This window comes from Protopterus annectens, chromosome 6.part0 (genome assembly GCF_019279795.1).
Source record: "Protopterus annectens isolate FY-2018-M chromosome 6.part0, PAN1.0, whole genome shotgun sequence".
In the NCBI taxonomy this organism is placed as follows: domain Eukaryota; kingdom Metazoa; phylum Chordata; order Ceratodontiformes; family Protopteridae; genus Protopterus; species Protopterus annectens.
This window is the reverse complement of record NC_056737.1, coordinates 1,352,605,929-1,352,627,700: the sequence shown is the minus strand read 5'-3', so window position 1 is coordinate 1,352,627,700 and position 21,772 is coordinate 1,352,605,929. Positions and strand designations below refer to the sequence as shown.

General features: G+C 41.0%; 1 protein-coding gene across 1 annotated transcript in view; it reads left to right on the top strand.

The window, feature by feature from the left end:
• The window catches only part of HACD2 (3-hydroxyacyl-CoA dehydratase 2), a gene marked incomplete in the record, with an annotated part of 841,606 nt that overhangs the window by 95,786 nt on the left and 724,048 nt on the right, over window positions 1-21,772 (top strand). Inside the window, 1 exon segment of the mRNA XM_044074914.1 lies at window positions 8,584-8,699. Within this exon segment, the coding sequence (XP_043930849.1) occupies window positions 8,584-8,699 (116 nt within the window).

Here is a 21,772-nt window from a genome sequence, read left to right as displayed (position 1 = left end):
TACTGTGACATTGTTTGGGAAGCAGGAACAGGAATAAGAAACGCTAGCAGGATTTTGGGAACCGTTTATTAAAATAGAACTTCGAACCAGCTTAAAGTACATGCTTATTGCATCCATTACTTTTTAGTTGACCCTTTTTTCTTCCAATAGTTTCTTGTCTCTGTTACTTGGGTATGCCAGGAGGCTGTCTTCTTGAAAGTCAGGCTCCTTCTTAACGTTTTTTCTCATTCTTACTCTACTTAAAAGGGCCGTACTACTTCCCTACCAGTTGCTGTGATGGACATTGAACACAAATATCTCTTTGATGTATTTCTCAAAGGCTTATCGTTCTCCACGGATTCCGAACAGTGGCACAATCCCAACACGGACATCGTCCACCATGGGAAACTGTGTCTAAAGCTGATGTTAAACTACTGCTCAGATAAATTTCTAGGAGCAGACAAGGAGTCAAGGTTTGATGCTAATATCTGCAGAATGAGTCGCTTGCAACCTGGTTGTGAAAATACACTGTAACAGAGTGTTTTTATCCACAGAAAAACTGAGACGGCTTACTTATTGTTTCCTGAAGTATAGGCATGTAACAGTATTCTGCAGAGAAACTGTGTGTTGATTTCAGTCTTCTTAAATGTAAATAACCAAAAATGTTTAACAGCAGCGAATACACTAGGAATTATGCAAGGTATGAAATCTGGTTGCGATACAGATTTTTTTTTTTAATGTTTTACAGCAGTAGTCTATCAATATCTTATTACCCTACTGGTCTAGATATGATACTGCCTACAAATGTCAATATCTCTACATCACTCTTCCTGTTATAAAATTGTCAGGACAAACAAGACTATTCAGGTTTATACAGCCCACTGCATGAGCTAACAGAATCTAGAAAAACTGGCTGCAGATTCTCAATTATGCAAATGTCTTCCTAAACTAATAAAATAACTGTACACTATACATTTAAAATGACAAGTAAAATCATATAGTCTGAGGAGCAGCTATTATGTTTTATTTATTTGCAATTTGTTTGCCAGGATAGTTCATTGGGCCACAAGGAGCCCATTTTCAATGGAATCCTGGAGAGAAGAGCTCCAGAAAAAATACAAATACATAGTACACATTGCACATATACATTACAGATATCTCCTATTATCTCTATTTTAGATATGATTTCAGAAGACACCCTAATGATAGTATTCTGAGATATATTTAGTTGTCCGCCTGAAAATTACAAAATGAATATGAAAAAAAATAACGGTGTATGTAGTAATATATATAGTCCTACAGGAATACATTTCTGACTATCTTGACATTTTCTAACAAATTTCAAAGGAAAATATGCCAGAACTCTCAATCCAGGATGTACTTTCTGTTGGTGATTTCAAATACAAAGACACACACACAATTGTATCTTCATGTAGTGTGGGTCACTGTTTTGAGTCTAAATTTGGTAGGAAGAGCAAGCATAAATCCACCAACATAAAACTTCCTTAAGAAAAATAAGCATTGTTTTTATTTCTGAAGCAATATAATCATAAAATAGATATATTCTGATGTACTGCATTCCTCATACCACCAACCCTAATGGAAGCTGTTTATAATGCAGCCACTGGACTTTAACTAAGCATGCCAAATAATCCATATGTCAATCCCTTTGCTTTATTAACAAAATGTTCAGGGAATTATAACATGATGTTCTGACAAACAATACAGCCTTCTACATTTAGACGACTTGGTTAGCTGATTGCCACCCATTTGTTCTCCACTCTTTGTGAGCTCGGAGGAGATACCCGACATTCTTTGAAAATCCGTACAGTTAACAGGTACGTTAATTCAATGCAACACTCTGTGTGTGTGTGTGTGTGTGTGTGTGTGTGTGTGTGTGTGTGTGTGTGTGTGTGTGTGTGTGTGTGTGTCTCTCTCTCTCTCTCTCTCTCATGCACACACACACACACTCTTTTATGTTCGCGTACACAAACATTTTCATTTCATGCATGCACTCACTCCACACTTTCCTATTTAATACAGTTAGGTACTGTCCCTTTCAAAGGCAATGATGGCAAATCCGTACGAATCCCTCTTCAGTGTGAACACGCACACATTGATTCTTTGGCATCAAATAACACAGCGGTGTGAACACACAGATCCTATTTCTGCACAAAAAAAAAATGGGAAGGGTGCTTTGGCTCATGCGCACACCGATGTTGCTGTTAGAGGTCGGGTGCAAAAAAAACAGCGTTTTGGAGCATACGTACACTGAAGTTGCAGTTAAAGTTCGTAGGCTGCATGGAAGAGCTCTGAGGGCCGCAGGTTGGACACGTCTGCTTTAACTCTTTCTCCCAAAGAAATAAACATTAACTTCATGCATATTTTTGCAAAGCCATAACACTGATGCTGTATACAAAGCTTGTTCTGATGTTTCTATCATTCAAACTCTGTTGGGCAAAATAACTATTATAAAAGCATTGATCTATTTTCTTGTGTGCAGTATTTTATTTCTTGTAGGTTCATAAGTACTCACCAGGCTATTAATTTGTGACTGTATTAAGAATCCTAGCCCTGCCTTCCCATGATAATTATTAGACCTTATATTTTGGGGAATGTGTAAGTATGTGTTTGGTACTTACATGTTTGCCATATCCATGAAGGCCATTGGAGCTAAACAAAGAATGAATTTGCGTTGACCCATCCATTCTTCCAATTTACGTCTCAAGAGAGTAGACAAAGTACTGTGCTTTTTATGTGGAGGGGAAGATGGTTCTATATTCTCTGTGATGCATATCTAAAGCCGTCTCTCTTATCCTTGTGTTGTTAAATTAGCCAGTAAATATTTCATATGCAGTTGCTGTTATTAAAAAGTCAAATGTCAAAGCTTAAACTGTGGTACTTGGAATGTTACTGGCACCCAACTGACTGAATGCAACTTTTAGTGGTTCACGTGATAAAGCACCAGATTTAGTGGATTAGACATTCTGTAAGGTTTTACTTTTGATTTCCACATAGTTTCTTAAATACCAGTTGTTTAGTTCTTAGATGCACTTTGTATTAAATATTAAGCACCGAGTTCTATTTTTTTTTCTTTTTTAATCCCCTCCCCATCGCAAAAAATGATTCTGCTTTTAATGTAATGGGTTTCAGGTTTACCATATGTTGGACATAAGGTGACGTCCCCTTTACAGGTTCCAGGTTTACCATATGTTGGGCATAAGGTGACGTCCCCTTTACAGTCATCTTTCAGATGAAATTTATCAGTTGGCTTACACACTCATTGGCCCTCTAAACTTCTCTGTTTTAATTTGGCCATTATTCATCTCTGCCCTAATTAGGGCAGTCATTGAATATAATGCCCTTTTGGCATGTATCTTTTCAGACACTTGCAACAACTGGAATGCCCTCTGAGAACAACTGGAACACCTACAGAAGTACCTTATGTCATTTAGTCCTTGTATCCTTTTAATGTCTTATATGGATGGACTCCAAGCCCTGTCACTATACTGTGTATTCTACAAACTGCTAAGAGGTAACCTTTGTCTGCCATACAAGGCATCCTCTGACCCAGTACTGGTGGATTTACCACATATCAGCAAGTCAAATGGCATCAGAAATACTTGATCTAAGGATATAAGCCTCTTCTGCAACATCAACCGAATGGTTTGGAGGGACGGGTATATCTTGTAGAGGATACTGCTGCTCTTGAACAGACTCCCCATCCACGGAAAATAAAGTTCATCCCTGTACATTTTCAAGTGCAACTTGAATCTATGAATGGGAAACAGAAAACTTTCTCCAGGACTGCCCCCTGTAATATTAGTGGACAGAGGCAGCTCCTAAATGCTTTATCCCATGCATGTGTCCCTTGAAATGAAGTAATAATATAATCCCAGTAATTCTTATTAGGGGTCATACATAATAATTGACCATGGGACAAGTAAGGCCAGTTTCTGACCAAAAGGGTGCGTTCATTTTGAGCACAAAAGTGAAAATTGGCTAGGCTCAAAATGGCCCAAAAGGGCAGCTAGCCTAGTACTTGCCCAAGATCCTTTGTTTAGAAATGTAATGGACTCAGGACACACTGTTTGGGGATCCTTGGTGCAGCTAAATATGTGAACTAGGAATCTGTGGTCTGTGGTCATTTTATTAGCATCTTCCTTGATTTACCAAAAACCTACCCTGCAAAGCTTTGACTGTCAGCCCAGTTTCTCCTAGAAGAGCATGCTGCAGGACAGTGGTCTCCAACCTTTTTTGCACCAAGGACCGGTATCAATGCAAGACAATTTTCCATGGATCAGCCTGCGTGCAAAAGTGCATATTTATTTATTTGACATTTGTTTAACGAGGCTGCTCAACTGGACTAGAAGACCTGGGGGAAAAGCTCAAAAGTACAATAAAAGACAATTGCCAAAAAAGTGTACATTCTGCTTAATAGCATAACATTGATCTATTATGGTTGAAAGGTAAGCAACCTAATGGCATCCTTATTAACTTTAAGTTTATAAGAGCAATATTTAAAATCTGTCCCTGTTATTTGGCCCTGTATAGCATACCTCTCAACTGTACTGATTTTTCACAGAATGTCCAAATTTTTGCCTCATATTTTTGGTCTTCTCATAAAATTGTTTTCTGGCAAATCACTGGCAGATCATTGAGGATGAAGTCAGAAAATAATGACATACAATTGAGTTTCATACTTCATACCCTTCAGAAAATTCATGCTAATGCAACACCTGCATTTCTATCAACTTTCTAAGCTTGTGAGAGCAGTACAAAGTGTCCGTATTTTGTTACTTTGTACCGCCACTATTTTTGGCTTTGTCCAGATTTCTTGATCTATGGGGGATAAGAGGTATGTGTCCAGTGGTACAGTCCAGACTTGCACAGACCTCATTGCTGCTGCTGCTGCCAGGGATCACTCTCACTATTCACTCTCTTCCCCCCGTGACACACACACCAGTCTCTCTTGCATTCATGCATGCATTCACTCGGTCATAGTCGCTCCCTCATTCATACGTGCATTCACTCACATATCACTCTTACTCTCCCAATCTCACACACACACACACACACACACACACACACACACACACACACACACACACACACACACACACTTGTTCATACTTGCATTCACTCATACATCGCTCTCGCTCATTACACAGTCACTTCCTCATTCATACCTGCATTCACTCACTCTGACTCTCTGGACTCTCTCACACACAGCCACTTCTTCATTCATTCACACATAGCTCTCACTCTGCTGATCTCACACACACTTTTGTTTTCATGCACACATTCACTCTCACACAGACACATACACTTTCAATACAGGCATTCACTTACCTGACGGCCCAGTTCCAAGTACTCTACGGCATGGTGGTTGTGGACCACTGCTCTAGCATATACAGGAGTCCAAAAACCTCCAACTGGAAAACCCCAGGCCCAGATGCAGTACCTAACTCTTGGTTAAAAGTATTAACATTTTTGCACAAAGATGTAGCCATGACTAAGAACTATTTATATGCTCACCCCGAACAGACACCAACCTAGCTAACAGGAAAAACCATGCTCCTGCTTAAGAGTGAACCAGGAAGCTACCCTAAAACTTATAGAGCAATAATTTGCCTTCTGATGACGTATAAACTATACATGGGAATTGATGCGACAAGAGTTAGTCATTTAAAAGAAAACTCAATTATGGCAGTAGAACAAAAGGGCAATAAAAGAAAGCCATATGGAACAAAGGATCATTTGTTAAATAAAGTCATAGTGGAGAACTGTAGAAAGGGGAAGAATCTAAGTATGGCATGGAATGACTACAAAAAAAGCATTTGATAGTATCCCACATTCATGGATGTGAGTGCTTAAAATGTGTAAGATACACCCTACACTGATAGACTACATTACCTTGACTATGACACAGTGGCAGACCACTTTGCAATTAAGCCATGATAAAGGACAAATTATTATCTCGGGGATAAACATTCAAAGGGAGATATTCCAGGGTGACTCTCACTGCTGCTATTCTGCCCTGCCCTTAACCCATTAAGCTGTCTACTTAACAGTTTAGGCCATGTCTATAAGTTGGCTTCTAGAAAACAATGAAGTGTAAAGACTTCTCATCTTCTCTTTGTTGATTGATTTAAAACTGTGTAGAGCATCAGATGAGGAACTGAAAGTACAACTGCAAGTTGTCAGAACTTTCAGATATAAGAATGTCATTTAGTCTTGATAAATGTGCTAAAGCAATCTTTAAAGCAGAAACTGCAACACCAGGAAAACATCAGTTTGGGACAAGAATGTGATATAGAAGAACTTGAGCAAGAGAGAGTGCATAGATTATTTAGGAATTGAAGGCTCAACAAAACATGAACAATTGTGAATAAAACTTGGCAAGGAATACTTTAGAAGACTTAAATTATTCCTGAAAACTGTGTTGACATGTAGGAACAAAATCCAAGTTATAAACCAAATTTCTCTTCCTGTCCTAACTTACAGTTTTGGAGTGATTGCCTGGCCCCAAAACGTGTGTGATAGATTAGATAGGAAAATAAAAAGGATGCTTCATGGTCACCATATCTTTGTTAGCCAAGGTTATATAGTCCCCATTCCGAAGGAGGGATGTGTCTCCTTGAAATTGATTACATGTACAGATTTGTAGTTGTGGGACTCCACACATTGGTGACCTCACAAGACCCAAACATAGTGAAAGTTTTGCAACATGAGGAGAATAAATCGATGACTTCTGTACTTTAATCTAGCAGAAGCATATCGGTGTCGAGCAGGAATACAAATCAAACCAGTAGATAGAAATCGGGCAGCAACTGAATGTGCCAAAAAAAAAAAAAAAAACAAGAGAGAGAATGTAAGGTGAAGCACCAGCTGAGAATGTGAGAATTGTGGAAAATGCATATAGTCTCAAGTCTAGAAAACTTCTGGAAGAACCTCATGTTGATGAGGAACAAACGCAGGAATGTTTAGAGAGGCAATTTTAAACCAAGAGATGAACGGTTAATATTGGCAGCCCAAGATAGTGAGCTATGTACAGGCTGGTTTCCAAAGTGCATTGAACATGTGGGAGAAACAGACAAATGTAGGTTTTGTAAACCAAACTGGAAATAGCTGTACACCTTATTGCTGGTTGTGACATACTAATGGCAGAAGGACTGTGTACTTAAAGGCTTAATAATGTGGCAAGACTGTTGCACTGTGTATTGTGCAAACATTATGGTACTAAAGTGGCTGGAAAACACTGGAAACGTGAGCCACAAAGCATCCTAGAAAATTGTTTACATCGCATTGGATCACCCATTACCAACAGTTCGAAAGGTAGATGCTAGAAAAACGGACATAGCCGCACACCTTATTGCTGGTTGTGACATACTAATGGCAGAAGGACTGTGTACTTAAAGGCTTAATAATGTGGCAAGACTGTTGCACTGTGTATTGTGCAAACATTATGGTACTAAAGTGGCTGGAAAACACTGGAAACGTGAGCCACAAAGCATCCTAGAAAATTGTTTACATCGCATTGGATCACCCATTACCAACAGTTCGAAAGGTAGATGCTAGAAAACCGGACATAGTGGTACAGGAAAAGACAAAAGTGGCACTGATCATTGAAATTGCACATCCAGTGACTTCAGTGTCTTGTGTACAGAGAGAGACTAAAGCCATAAAATATCAGGATCTGCAGGAAGAAATGAGAGCAATGTGAAAGAAAGCTACCCAGACAGTTCCAATAGTAGTAGAAGCAAATGAGTCTTTAAATACGAATGTAGATTCTTTTTTTATGATATGTTACCAGTGCATGTAACCCCTTACGAATTGCAGGAGGAGTCATTACTGGGCACATTGCGGGTGCTGCGAATAGCACTTTTGGCTGACATCAAAGATTGAAACCATACTAATTTCATAAACTTTAGTCATACTCTGACTTGAATAGGATCCATTCCCGTCATGGTATTACAAACCCAAAATATTTAAAGAAATTAAAAAGGGAGAGTCCACATAACTTCTGTCATTGTCAAGGAGTAGCACTTAGATGCTGACTAAGCTTGCTGTGGTTTGGAGACTAGTCTCGTCTAGTATTGCGGCATAGAGGTCTGTGTTGCTGTCTGTATTGAAACTGAAAGTCCTCATTCCCAGGTGTCTGCGTGTGGTATGACCAGCATTGTATGTGCTGTGTAAATGCGCTATGTCTTTTATGGCTGCTGCCAGCAGCGCCTAGTATTTTCATGCTTGCTTTTGATTAATTTTAATCATTTTGCTTTATTAACATGTCCTTCACGTCTGTTAACACTCTGAATACATCTTTGGCAAGCCCCCTATAATCCACTGATTAGCACTAATTTTCATATTTTTACACTGCAAAATTCAAAATAGTCTCTTGTATCATTGTGCCTTGTTAAGCTTATTAGGTAACAGCTGATTAGTTGTTAGCAGTTCATAACTTAGTTACTTCATGTTTAGTGTTCTGGATATGTTCACTTCTGCGTGCATTGTAGACCATATTCTAGATTTTAATGATGGTATTATAAATGTCTTTCAAAATGTAGTATCATTAAAGTTAATTTTTATTTATTTTTTTTTAAGATGGCTTGTGATAGCTGTTGGCCTTGTCCGTGCATATCTAGCCAAGGGTAGCCACCATGGGTTGTATTTTTCAATTGAAAAACCTTTAAAATTTTTCCAGACTGGAGCTCTACTTGGTAAGTGCATGATCACCATGGAGTCCTTAACCATTTACATCTTAAGTTAGAAAACCAAGGCTACTCATCTTGCCAAATGGAGTTTTATCAAACTAGCATGTCCTGTCTGATGATTGTTGTGTACAGCCTTCTGTTAAATGATTGAAACATTAATTTTTTTGCATATTTTTATAAATTCTGTGCACATTTACATACACAGTAATATAATCCTATGTGGAAATAACATAGTGTAGTTGAATGAGTTCATAATAAATTGTAGTCTATTAATCACACAGCATGCACAACAGAGTGGTGGACAGTGTATTACCTATGTATAATGTGAACCTACTGAACTAACTTAGTATTGTATTGAAACTTGTTCCTTTTTTAGATTGCATCCAGACAAGTACTAGGGAAAAATTATTTTCTTGACTTAAACAACTGAAAGATAAATTGTGTGCGCACAACTGATAAGTGCTTACTTAGATGTATTGCTGATATGTCATTCCTTTATTTAAATTTTGAAATAGAAATTTCATTAGCAATAACATATAAAGGACCTTTTAAGTCCTAGTCAAGGTAAAACACAAATGAGGAGACCGTCTGTGTTGCATTGCATGTTATCTGCTTACAAGATGACATCACATCACGGAATTGGAGCTACCCGTTCCAGGGACCTAAATATGGCCTGTGACTTGAATAAGGACGTGCTGGAGGGACAAATTTGTCTCTAGCGACTGCTGGGAATTTGCAGTAGGTTGCCAATTCATGTGAAGCAGAGCAACTCTGACACTGTTCAGAAATATCCTGGACCTGTGGATTGGGCACCATAAATTTTATCCGGGGATATTGCCCACAACCCTCCTGGATATGGGCAGTCATTAATAAATAGTCCTGAGTATTGACTAGAGTATCTATGACATTATATTGGAATGGAACGGCTAGGCTTGAAATGACCTTCGAGTCAATAGCCTAGTAGCCTTTTATGATGTAGAAAACAGTTTGGGCTTAACCGTAATCAAAACTTCTCTAACTGTAGCAAGTGGGAACCTCTTAACCATGATGTGCACCATGTCCCATTTGTGGTGATCAACTTACACTTCATCCTGCTAGATTTGTCTTGGTATTTGCCAACTTTTCTTGAGTTTGAGGGGGCTTGGGATTTTTCCAATGTCTGATGATAATCTTTTTGACTGCTAAAAGTGTGGTGTGCAGCAAATTGTATTTCCCCTAAGGCTACTTCATATTCATCAATAAATTGGGTCAACTTTATTAATATCTCCAGTTTGTGGCACCTCTTCAGCATGTCCCCAAATGCTTCCCAGAATCCTTTGAGGGATATTTACTATATAACTTGTTTATAGGTAGGTACTAGGCTATCGGCCCAAGGGCCTACATAAGCCTAGCCAACAAGGTTCCCTGGCTTATGCCACCCAAGAAAGTTATTTTCCTGTGCCGCTGTTGAGCAGAGAGACGGAAGTGATCCCTGGGAGGTATTTCCTATTTCCCATCCACTCATCAAGATTTTTTTCTGAGTGCTAATGAAGAACTTTGCTTGACCTAGATGGGTAGCCTGTTCCAGAGTATGGGAAGTCTCTGGGACAGGAATCTATCCCTCCAGCATGTCCTGTTTATTGTGGTGACAAGGTTTAGGTCCCTAGATCGTGTAGTTCGGAGGAATTGCGATTTCTTTAGGTGTAGCATGCCCAACAGCTCTGGGTTTGACAAAGCTTTATATGTTAGGCAGAGATCACCTTGGAGTAGGCAATATGCTACAGAGTAAAGCTGGAGTATTTTGAGACTGTCAGTGTAGGGCATTTTGTTTGAGGCCAGTAATCCTCTCTGTGAGGCACTTCTGTGGCCTTTTCAGCTGCTGCAGATGTCTTGTGAGATACATTCCGAAAGGGGAGTTGTACTCTATAATGGGTCTAATGAGTGTCAAGTGGAGGGGAACAATGACCTCTGTTTTTTTCCTGGATGAGAACCCTTTTATGATGAGGTGTGCCACGTAGGACTTACTGACTACTGTGGCAATGTGACTATCAAAGGAGAGACTACTGTCCACCTGGGTCCCAAGGTCTCTTATCACACATTGGTGTTAAGTAGATTGCTGCCTATGTGGTAGTTCATGGGTACAGAGTTTTTACCAAAGGGGATGACACTGCACTTTTTGACATTAAGCTTGAGGCCATGGCATTGACACCAGGCATCTGTCTCAGCAAGGCCCTTCTGTAGGATGCCCATATCATTTGGGGGCTTGACTGCAAACTAGGAGCCATAGTCATCTGCAAACTTTGTTAGCCAGCGGCCTTCTGTGTTAGCCTGTACTTCATAGAAGTAGATACCAAACAGGAGATGTTCCAGGACTGAATCCTGCAGTACTCCACTTGTCACTGGTTTGAGGTCAGATTTGGAGTCTGCAACTTTTATGGTGTGGGTTCTGTCAGTGAGCCAGTTGGCAACCCATCTTGTGACGTAGGGATTTATACCTAGTTTAGCAAGCTTGGCTCTAATTCCAGAATGGGGGATGGTGTTGAAAGCCTTGGCGAGGTCAAGATAGGTTGTGTGAACCACATTACACTTTTATCTACAGCTTTGGTGACTGCCTCAAAGTCGATCAGGTTCAGGAGGCATAGTCTGCCTTTCACAAACCCAAACTGGGTGGGATCCAGAGTTTGGAGGTTACCAATGTCTTTGTTTATGAGTTGCTCCCTCTTTGTAGAGTGGGATAACTGTTGCTGTGCGCCATTCAGTGGGCACAAAGCCTGATGCAAGGCTATTATTGAACATGGTGCTTAGGTGGGGAGCCTGTTTGTTCTGAAGTTAGTGTAAAACGCAGCCTGGAATGTTGTCCGGTACGCTGTGTTTTTGGCTTGAGTGCAGCTTTTACCTGCGTAGTTGTGATTACAGGGACTCTGTATTCTTTCTGTATAGATATGGGCCTTTTAGGGGGTGTGGGGGGTAAAGTTGCCACTCAATCTGCCAGGATGTTGGCAATATCAGTTGGTTCTGTAATTTTCATGCCGTTGTGCTGTAACTCGGAGCAAATCTGGGTGTTGCCATCGAGATTCTTGACATAGCTATAGAATGCTTTGTGGTTGTCCTTAGAATTAGTGGCGAGTAGCTAGCTTTGGAGGATCTTATAAGGGATCTCAGCTTCGTACTGAGGCTGACCAGGGACTTTGTACTTTTGTTCCTACTACTCCTTTGTCCTGACATCTCCAACAAGGAGAATCTGTGTGAGAAATCGTTTATACCTAATCCCCCCCCCCCTCCAAGAATTGTCCAATCAGTGTAAGTGTTTTCAAGCATAGAATTGCCATCAGTGGTTTGTTCTGAATGAGTTGTCTCCCAGTTCGATAAACTTAGTGTCTTAAATTGTTCAGTACCATTCGGTTTAATACATGTTGTTGTGTTTTTTAATTATGGGTTCATCTGAACAACAGGAGAGTGGCATTATCAACCTGTTTTTATGTCATGCGTTATAAATTTATTCTGTAGATGGAGGTTTGCACACGCATACATTTTGGATTTGAAAAAAAAAAAGACTGTTCTCCATTAGGTTATGTGAAAGGCCAAGGTAAGGTGTCCTAGGTGTTTATGTTCTGATGGTCAGATGTCTGAACCTCAAGTCACATATTTTTCTAGATGCAATGGCCTTGAATTATACTGTTGAGTCAGTGTTGCACTGTTCTTTGAACTAACTAGAATTTTATTTACTGTTACTGTGGTAAAACCAGGAATTAAGTATTCTTAGAAACCTTACACTGGAAATAGGAGTCGTGGTCTGCAATGCTGGATTTGTTCAGTAGTTGCTTTGTCCTCTACTAGCTGCTCCCTTAACCCCCACACTGCTTATCTGATTAGGTTTAACTTCCCTCTCATACTGTCCTAGCCCCACTTATTCCATTGCTTCCTGCTGTAAAGTATTACGTAAAGAAATGTGCTGCCCTCTTATCCATTTAGCTATATGGGTAGGTTACCTTAGCTAACTACATTTGGGGGGGGGGTGAAAGGAGAAGAGTCTAGGAGCCTCAGGTGAATAGTCCTAGAAAAGCTTGATCTGGACCTAGAGTAGAAATCGAGCTTTGCTGTGTTTTTGTAAAAGTTTGTACAGAGGACCAAGTTGCAGCTTCTAGAATCCAGCCCTTTCCAAAAAGCCATAGATGAAGCTAAGGCCCTGATAGAGGCCTTAACCCTGCATGGAATAGTGGCAAGTATAATAAGTAATAGCCTTAGATAACCATTTCGAAAAAGTTTGTTTTGAAACAGGTTGTCCCTTCTTACCTTTTCAAAAAATGAGCAATTGATCCAAAATATTTAGTTCTGTCCAGATAGTTTGTGTTGTCTGTAGACATCCAATGTATGGTGTATCCTTTCTCCCTCATTTCTATGTTCAGAAAAAAACAGGGTGATGGATAGCTTAGCTTAAAGTAAACTTGGATATCACTTTAAGCATAAGCGAAGGATTAGTTCTCAAAGAAACTCTATCCCTATGGAAAATGAGATGGGGTTGACTCCTCATAAGAGAAAATGAGATGGGGTTGACTCCTCATAAGAGCTTGCAACTCTGATACCCTTTTCACAGAGGTCAGAGCAATCATTAAAACTGTTTGTTTTTTTTTTCCATATTGCGAATCTCAAGGTAGCCAGATTATCTGGTTTGAATGGAGCAAGTATTAGCTTCTGTAACACACACAATTAATATAAAAGCATACAGGAAAATTTTTTTCCAAGGAAAATTTAAAAAGCATCCGTCTTTCAGGCCTTCTTGGATGGCCTCCCGGAGCAGATTGTTCAGAGAAGAGGCAAAGAGTTCTACTTGAGGAAATCCCCACAGATGGATCAAATCTTGGAAGACAACCTGATCTAGTTTCCATTTATGAGGATCTGCCTGGTCCTGCTCAGCTTGCCTGCCACACAGTTTTGCTGTGATGGAATGTAGGATGCCTGTAGAGGTGAGATTATGTTGTGTAGCTGTATCCCAGGATAACATGGCTGGTCTGCAAAGACCTCATTTGACCTTACTTGTTGATGTACTACATGACTGTGGTATTGTCTGTAACCACTTGAAGAGGTCCCAGGGACCAAAAAGTTAGTTCAGAGAGTTGAATACCTTTCTTGTTTTTTAAAAAAATCTTTGCCTAAGTCATATGTGATAATCCACCTGTTAATTAACTTTTACATTCTATGACATGCTGTTAAGCTGTGGATCCTTCTTGAGGGATATACCTTGCTTCTTGTAAAATCTGCTTGTTATTTAACTGTTGCTTGGAAAGTTTGTTTTTGTCTGCTCAATTGGAGCTCCCCCCCCCTGTTACATTGTAAAACCCTTAATATGTATGCATGTTTTTGTCTGTATGTTTGGAGCTTTCCTCCCCGGGCCTCCGCTGAAAATGGTTATGCATCCAGTTGGACTATCCTGGTCAACAAATATAAAATAAAATAATAAATAAAAAAAATAATATTCATACATTTAATTAACATAATTTTAGTTGCAAACATTATATATAACTTATCTATCCAGTCGTCAGTCAAACATTACATAGCTCATTCAAATCCTGTTTTCTTTTAAACCTTGTTCCCCTTCTGCATGTATTGTTCCCACCATATTTGCCTGGTTTTGCGTGTCGGGCAGCACCGGTTAGCTAGGGTAAAACTATTCCTGGCTCCACAAAGTCTCCTCTTCAATTTTTCTCTTGGAACTAGACAAACTTTCAACTTAAGCACTCTAGCCATTCATTTCTCAGCCCGGCAGTTGCTCAAAACTTCTATCAAGCACTTATAAACCCTAGCACTAGACCCTCCTGTACTGTACAGAAGGACAGGGCTCTCTATTCGACCTTACCAGCCATTCAGTAAAATAGTTCTCTGTACCTATCCAGGCATGTCCAAAGGGCAGTTTCAGGTGTACTCTCCAGTCCAACTGGTGAATCTGGGCATTTTGAGGCAATGTTAACAACTGCCTCATTTACACAGACAACCCCCTCCTCCTACCACCAAACACTAATACATGTGAGAGATGCAGTTATACAACCAAACTAGAGGCTAAGCTCTCTCAACCCAAGACTGGATCATGCAGTCAAGAGGAGAAGGGAAATACTTGCATCACACCACCAGTCTTACATAGGCCCATTAAACCAGCACCAACAAAAAAGGCACACAAATACACAAAAACATACTCAGAGGCTCTAAATAAAAATCTGCAAAACCAACAGAGACCTCCAAAGCAAACATCCAAGCAACCTCCACCCCCCAACACAAACCATGAAACACATACTTCACAAAACCAGTGTGCCATGCAGTCACAGCCCTTAAGGCAAAATAACATACCCAACATACTAGTAATAGGTGACTCCATAGTCGGGCCACTGACGTCCCACTCACTAGACTGAATAAGGAGAAGGTTACTGTTAGCTGTCTGGTGCCAGGATCCGCCACATAACACAAGCACTTGGGTCACTCCAGAACAAGTACAAATCTGACTCTCTGTCCATGTTGGTGTGAATAACCTGAGCCATACCTCCCTGGACTACATGAAAAGAGACATGGAAGAGCTCTCTGATTATGTAGCCCAGGCTGGTATGACCCTGACCCTGAGCAGCATCCTGCCCTCACCATGAATACCACGATATAAAAAAAAATTCTCGATTTCAACAATTGGTTAAGTTTCTGGTGTCATTCAAAGGGGATCCAGTGTCTGTCCGCCTGGGATGACATGGTCGACGAGCCATGCTGCTTTGCTAGAGCTGGCTTGCACCTGTCACCCTTAGACTTTCGAATAATTGCCAAGGCTCTTGCCACCCCCATAGTGTCTTTTTTTTTTTTAGGCAAGGCTCAAAAGACAAACCCACTGCCCTAAATAGCACAAGTAACAAAAAACTGAGGATAATGCTACTCGATGCCAGAAGTCTAAACCTCAAAATGCAGGCACTCCTCAGTATGGAGCAAATCGATATATGTGCAGTAACAGAAACTTGGTTTAAGGCTCCAGAGAGCTCCCCAGCACTACCAGGCTACAACTCATACCATACATTTCGGCCACAGAACCCAGACCAACTCATACCATACATTTCAGCCACAGAACCCAAATCGAAATGCAAAAGGCGGGGGCATATCCATATTCATCAAGGATACCCACACCTCCAGGTTAGTGGCACAGCACGATGTTTCAGAGATCATCCACGTGCAACTAACAATGGACAAAACTGCAGTTCAAATTGTAGCTTGCTACAGATCACTCACCATGTCCCAGGACCCCCATTCTGCGTTTCTGGAAACACTGGGAAACATAAAGGTCCTACCAAACACCCTAATATTGGGTGATTTCAATTACCCAAAGTACTAACTCCCTTGCCCAACTTTTCCTAGAATTTATAAACTCAAATGCCCTGGCTCAACTGGTCAACACTCCACCAGAGGTGACAACATATTGGACCTGGTAATCCCCAACATGGGCAACCGGTGTTCATACCAGAGGTCAACCCCTCGCTGGTTAGATTTGACCATAAACAAATCACTTTGGATATCCATATTCCGCCCCCACCCCCGGACAAGAAAGCCACCATGAAAAACTTTACAAAAGCAAACTTCACGTTACTTAAGACTGAGGTGGAAAGTTTCAAAGCCCCCATGCTGAAGGATAACGCTGTCCAAGCTGCAAAATCCTTTACTAATGCATTCTACGGGCAGCTACAAGAATGCATGAATCATGCCATCCCAAGCAAAAGCAATACTCACTCCTCCAAGAAAAGGAAACTGGTCTGGTGGACTGCTGCCATAAACAAGCTATACAATAGAAGGAGGAAACTAGTACAGAAAGAGTAAAATCCCAAGAAGGGAAGACCTCCCTGATCAGTATCAGCAAGAAACTACGATCCCTCATTAAATCAACCAAGGTGAGCTTTGAAAGAAAAATTGCCAAGGACTCCAAAGATAACCACAAGGCATTCTTTAGCTATGTCAAGAATTAAGTGGCAATGCTCAGATCTGCTCGGAGTTGGTGCAGAATGGCGCAAAATAAACAAACAACCAATATCGCCAACATCCTGGCAGAGAGGTTCAGCGCAAACTTCACCCCCAAAAGGGCCCATAACCATACCAGAAGAATGTAGAGTCCCTGAAATCGCAGAGACGCAGGTTAAAACAGCCCTATCCAAAGCCAAAAACTCAGCATCAATGGGACTGGACAGTGTCCCAGGCTGCGTCCTGCACGAGCTCAAAGACTAACCCCTCACCTAAACACACTGTTCAAACTCCGCCACTCCACAGGCTACATACCCATAGAGTGGTGCAGAGCAGCGGTTATTCTGCTCCACAATAGACCCCGGGAACTATCGCCCTATAAGCCTGACTAGCTTGGTCTGCAAGGCTATGGAGCGCATCATCATGGAACTCATTAACGGAGACATTGAGAATCTCCAAACACTGGACCCTACCCAGTTTGGCTTTAAGGGCAGATCATGCCTCCTAAACCTGGTGGACTTCTTTGAGATGGTTACCAAGGTTATAGACGAGGGAAAGGTGGTACACACAGCCTACCTAGACCTCACCAAGGCCTTCGACACCATTCCCCATTCTGGTATTATAGACAAGCTCACCAGCCTGAACATAATCCCCTACTTCACAAGATGGGTTGCCAACTGGCTCATGGACAAAACCCACATGGTGACATTTGTGGGAGCTAGGTCCGTCTCTAAACTGGTTACAAGTGGTGTTCCCCAGGGCTCAGTCCTAGGACTCCTCCTGTTCGGCATATACTTCTCAGAGGTACAGGCAAGCACAGGAGGACTATGGCTGACCAAGTTCGCAGACTACTGCAAACTAGGGGCTATAATTGACTCTCCGGCTGACACAGATGTCCTCCAAAAGGGTCTCACTAAGACAGATACCTGGTGTCAAAATCATGGCCTCAAGCTAAATACCAAAAAGTGCATCGTCATCCCCTTTGTTTTCCGAACTGCCACATAGGTGGCAGTCCACTAAATACAGAAGACGTAATAAGGGATCTGGGGACCCAAGTAGATAGTAATCTCACCTTTGATAATCACATTGCCAAAGTGGTTAGAAAATCCTTCTCCTTCTACGTGGCCCAGCTAATCACGAAAGGGTTCGCATCCAGATCAAAAGAGGTCATTGTGCCCGTCTACTCATCACTCATCAGACCCATCTTAGAGTACAACGCCCCATTTGGGATGTACCTTACAAGACACCTGCAACAGCTGGAAAGACCACAGAAGTACCTCACCAAGAGGATCAATGGCCTCAAACAGATGCCCTATGCAGCTCGACTGAAGAAATTCCAGTTGTACTCTGTTGCATACTGCCTACTCAGAGGTGATCTCTGTCTGACATACAAGGCCATGTCCAACCCACAATTGATGGACATGCTCCACCTAAAGAAAACCTTATCCTCGAGCCACATGCTGTAGGGATCTAAACCTCACCACAACAATAAGTAGGATGTGCTGGAGGGATAGATTCCTGTCCCAGAGACTTCCCATGCTTTGGAACAAGATCCCAATCTACATTAGGCAGAGCTCCTCGCTAACACTCTTCAAAAGAAACCTTGACGAGTGGATGGGAAACAGTTTACCTCTGGGATCACTTCAGTGGCTCTGCTGGATAGAGGCACAGGGAACTAATCTAAGTGGATGGTGAAAGCCAACACATTCTGGCTAGGCTTATAAATGCCTTCGGGCAGATAGCCTAGTACCCACCTATGAACAATTCCCTTTTTTGCGGTGTAATTTGCTCGTACACTTTTCAAAAGATCCCAGTTCTTGTTTTATCTCTGTTGCTATATTCACTACTTCTGGTAAAGCTGGTTTAGACTTTGAATTCTAATTGTTAGTCCCTTGATCAGGGCAAATATCTCCTTGATATTTATATACTTGCATTTGTCTTTGGTGTCCCACACTCCTATGCACTTTTATCCCCCCTGAAACTGCTCCTCAGCCAAATTCCAAGTGTCTGTGGAGATTGACTGTTCTGGTGCAGGAAGGCAGAAGGAGATATTTGGATTTAAGGATATCTGTTGTCTGCAAAAAGACTTCTCGTCTGACAGACTCCAACACTGAGATTTGAAAAGATAAAGGGTGTTGATGCTGGGACCAAGGCGATCTCAGATACCACTGTGTCTTACTCATGTGGAGTCTTGCTAGGGGTATCATGAAAATCATAGATGCTATGAGACCCAAAATCCTGAGGTATTCCCTCGCAGTGACCAAAGTCTAAATGGAAAACCATAGAAATAAATCTAGATAAAGATCTGTTTCTTCCTGTGGAAGAAAAGCTGTTTGAACTGAGGTGTCTAGCTAACATCCCAGGAACACACATGCACTCTGTACCCGGTCATCTTTTCTGTCTTCCAGTTGTAGTAGTAATGTCTGAATTGTATTAATTCATAATGAATAGTTAAATGTTTTTGTCAGTGTTCCTCCACTGTGCTTTTCCAGTGAGTCAGTACTTTAGCTGTTTGGTCCTTTTCTTTGTAGGGCTTTATGTCCAACTCCTGGTATCATCTTTACCATATGCCTTATCTTCATGCACCAAACTTTATGGGTGCTAGGACTGTGTGCAGTGCTGAAGATTTCCCTTGTTGTACACCCAGTATCCTTTTAGCTATTGTTGCTTCTTCAGTCTGCTGATCAGAGGTAGTTAATATGGTCAGAAGTTCCTCCAGATCCTTTCCTCTGTAGTACTTCCAAAGTACATTACTTTCATAAGATTTTTTGTTCAGAAGTACATGCTTGAATTTCTGACCACAAAGCCCTTCTGTTAAATTTTTGGTTATTGCCATGGTTTAGTTAGATTGTTTTGTAGCCCACTTTTCATCCCTTAACATTTTCATGAACTTTGATCAAATTTAACAGTATCCTTGAGCAGGCTGATCTTTGTTACCTTGTAATATGTCAGATGTGTGTAGTCTGAACAGTAAACCTCAGTCAAGCTTTTCAGTGGTATTGGAGCTGAGGATTGTCCCTTTCCACCTTCCATATTTTCCATGCTATGTTATTACCCATTTCATGTGCATCTAGATTTCCCCCATCTGCACCAGTGGAGCTCAAAAGCCTAGCTTAAATTCAAGTAGTGGATACACTGCAAGGTGTTTGCTGTTTCGCAGTTTTAAGTATCAATTTGACTGCTTGGTCTAAAAATTCTTCCCAGTTACTATGAATCCATGCAGCTTTATAACATTTACTTTGTACACAAAATGTTGACCGTATAAGATCGATAACCAGTACAGCTGACATTTTTACAATAACTATCTATGTAAATGTTTTTTGGAGGGAGACCAGCACTCCTGCCTGCAGCCATGACTGTGTACAAACTAACTTAAAGATGCTGCAGCCTTGGAAATAAGGGGAAAACTTCATTGCCCCATGTGCGAGTATATGGCAGTTGGTTAAACTCTGTCAGCCGTCCATGGAAATAAATCTCCCCTGATCTGTTCAGGTTTGATCATTGTATTCTGCCTTTCTCATTACACACTACATTTTTTGGTTATTTTTATTTCTTGCCTTGGCAGCCATTGGGGCTTAATTTAACCCATTCATTCCCTTTGGGGCAAAGGATGTATTGTTCATTTGCCCTTCTTAGGGGCTATAGCGAAGCAGCAGAGAGATGAGCTGTCACCTTTCAAAGGATGGGGAAGGGGGGCTTATTTTATGCCCCCCCCCACACTGTGCACACAAAGTAGTCTACCCAGTAGTTTTTAGCCTGCACTGGGCATCAGTGAAGAGGTCTGTGTTCAAATGTTACAGCAAGGGTGCTCTGCCCCCTTTGAAGCTATTGATCCCATGGGATCTCTCGCCTCCACTGAAGACACTTTTTTTTTTTTTTTTTAATAGGACGCCCACCACCACCACAAAAAAGGAGGCGAGCCAGCGTAGCCACTTCATTCCTGCTGTCTGCCATGCCACTACAACAGAGATGTACAAGCTGATGCTAGTACTTGGCCCAACCTGGGTTATAGTTGGGCTTTTATCCTTCTATGCCAATGGAAATGTTTCATTTTGAGATGGTACCTGCTTTTACTCTGGGGATCCCCTTCAGGTACTTTAATGAAATGGTTTAAAATATCTCCTCCCTCGCTCTCTTCTCTCTAGCTTTTAGTGTATAAACATGTACCATTCTGCCCTTTTTTAACTGATTCCATTATGCCTTTCCTTGCATAATAAGACACAATACACAGAGAAGAATTGAGCTGTTTTAACACTATTTGTGGTCTGCGTTTCAGCAGTGAGCCCTGAGGTGATGGGAACCGGCCATGGGAGGTGGAAGTGAGTAGCTAATACCAGCTTTTACCATGGTGGGGAATGGAGGAGATAAGTGTTTGCAAGGAGATTTCCACAATGACCATTGGTAGGCAATATGGAACTGGATTCCAGAAGTAAGTACTCTCAGATTAGCACAGCAGTGAGCAGCACAAATAAGCTTCTGTATCCGATGAGGTGAGAGTAAGCTATGCACAGATATAAGTATACACACACTGAGTTGTTGTGAACATTGTGTGTATACAAAATGTCTTCACCTATATATAACCGCTGCCTACGTAAAGTCACACTGCACATTGGTAAAAATAAGATGTGAATTTTGCTCAGTAGTGTCTCTTGCGCTAGAGTAGCTCAATATTATGGAACTATTCCCAGCTGCAGGGGTCAAGTGTATGATCACTAATTTCTCAATGGTTCATTAGCACCACCCTCTTGACTTAACATCTGGTATATGGCTTGCTACTTAAGGCTTGACCTCTTTTTTTTGAGATCAACAGTTCTTGCCCACCATAGTGCAGTGTATGAATGTGTGAGAGATTTTTAAGCAGTTTTTTGTTTTCAAATATTTTTTAATGTTTTTACTAAATCTACAGTGTTTTTGCTTCTTTCTCCATAATGCACCATCACCAATGGGTTAGTACTATCATAAAGTTCTTCCATCCTAAGGCACTAACTGTGTAAATGATGTGCTTAAGTGTTAGTCACTCCATAGTATAGGACAGCATATATTGAGTCCTGTCGTCTGAAGATTAAAATGGCCAGTCTGTCTGTTGGTCTGCACTTTAGTATATACCCTCTTGCAGTTTCTTGGGACTT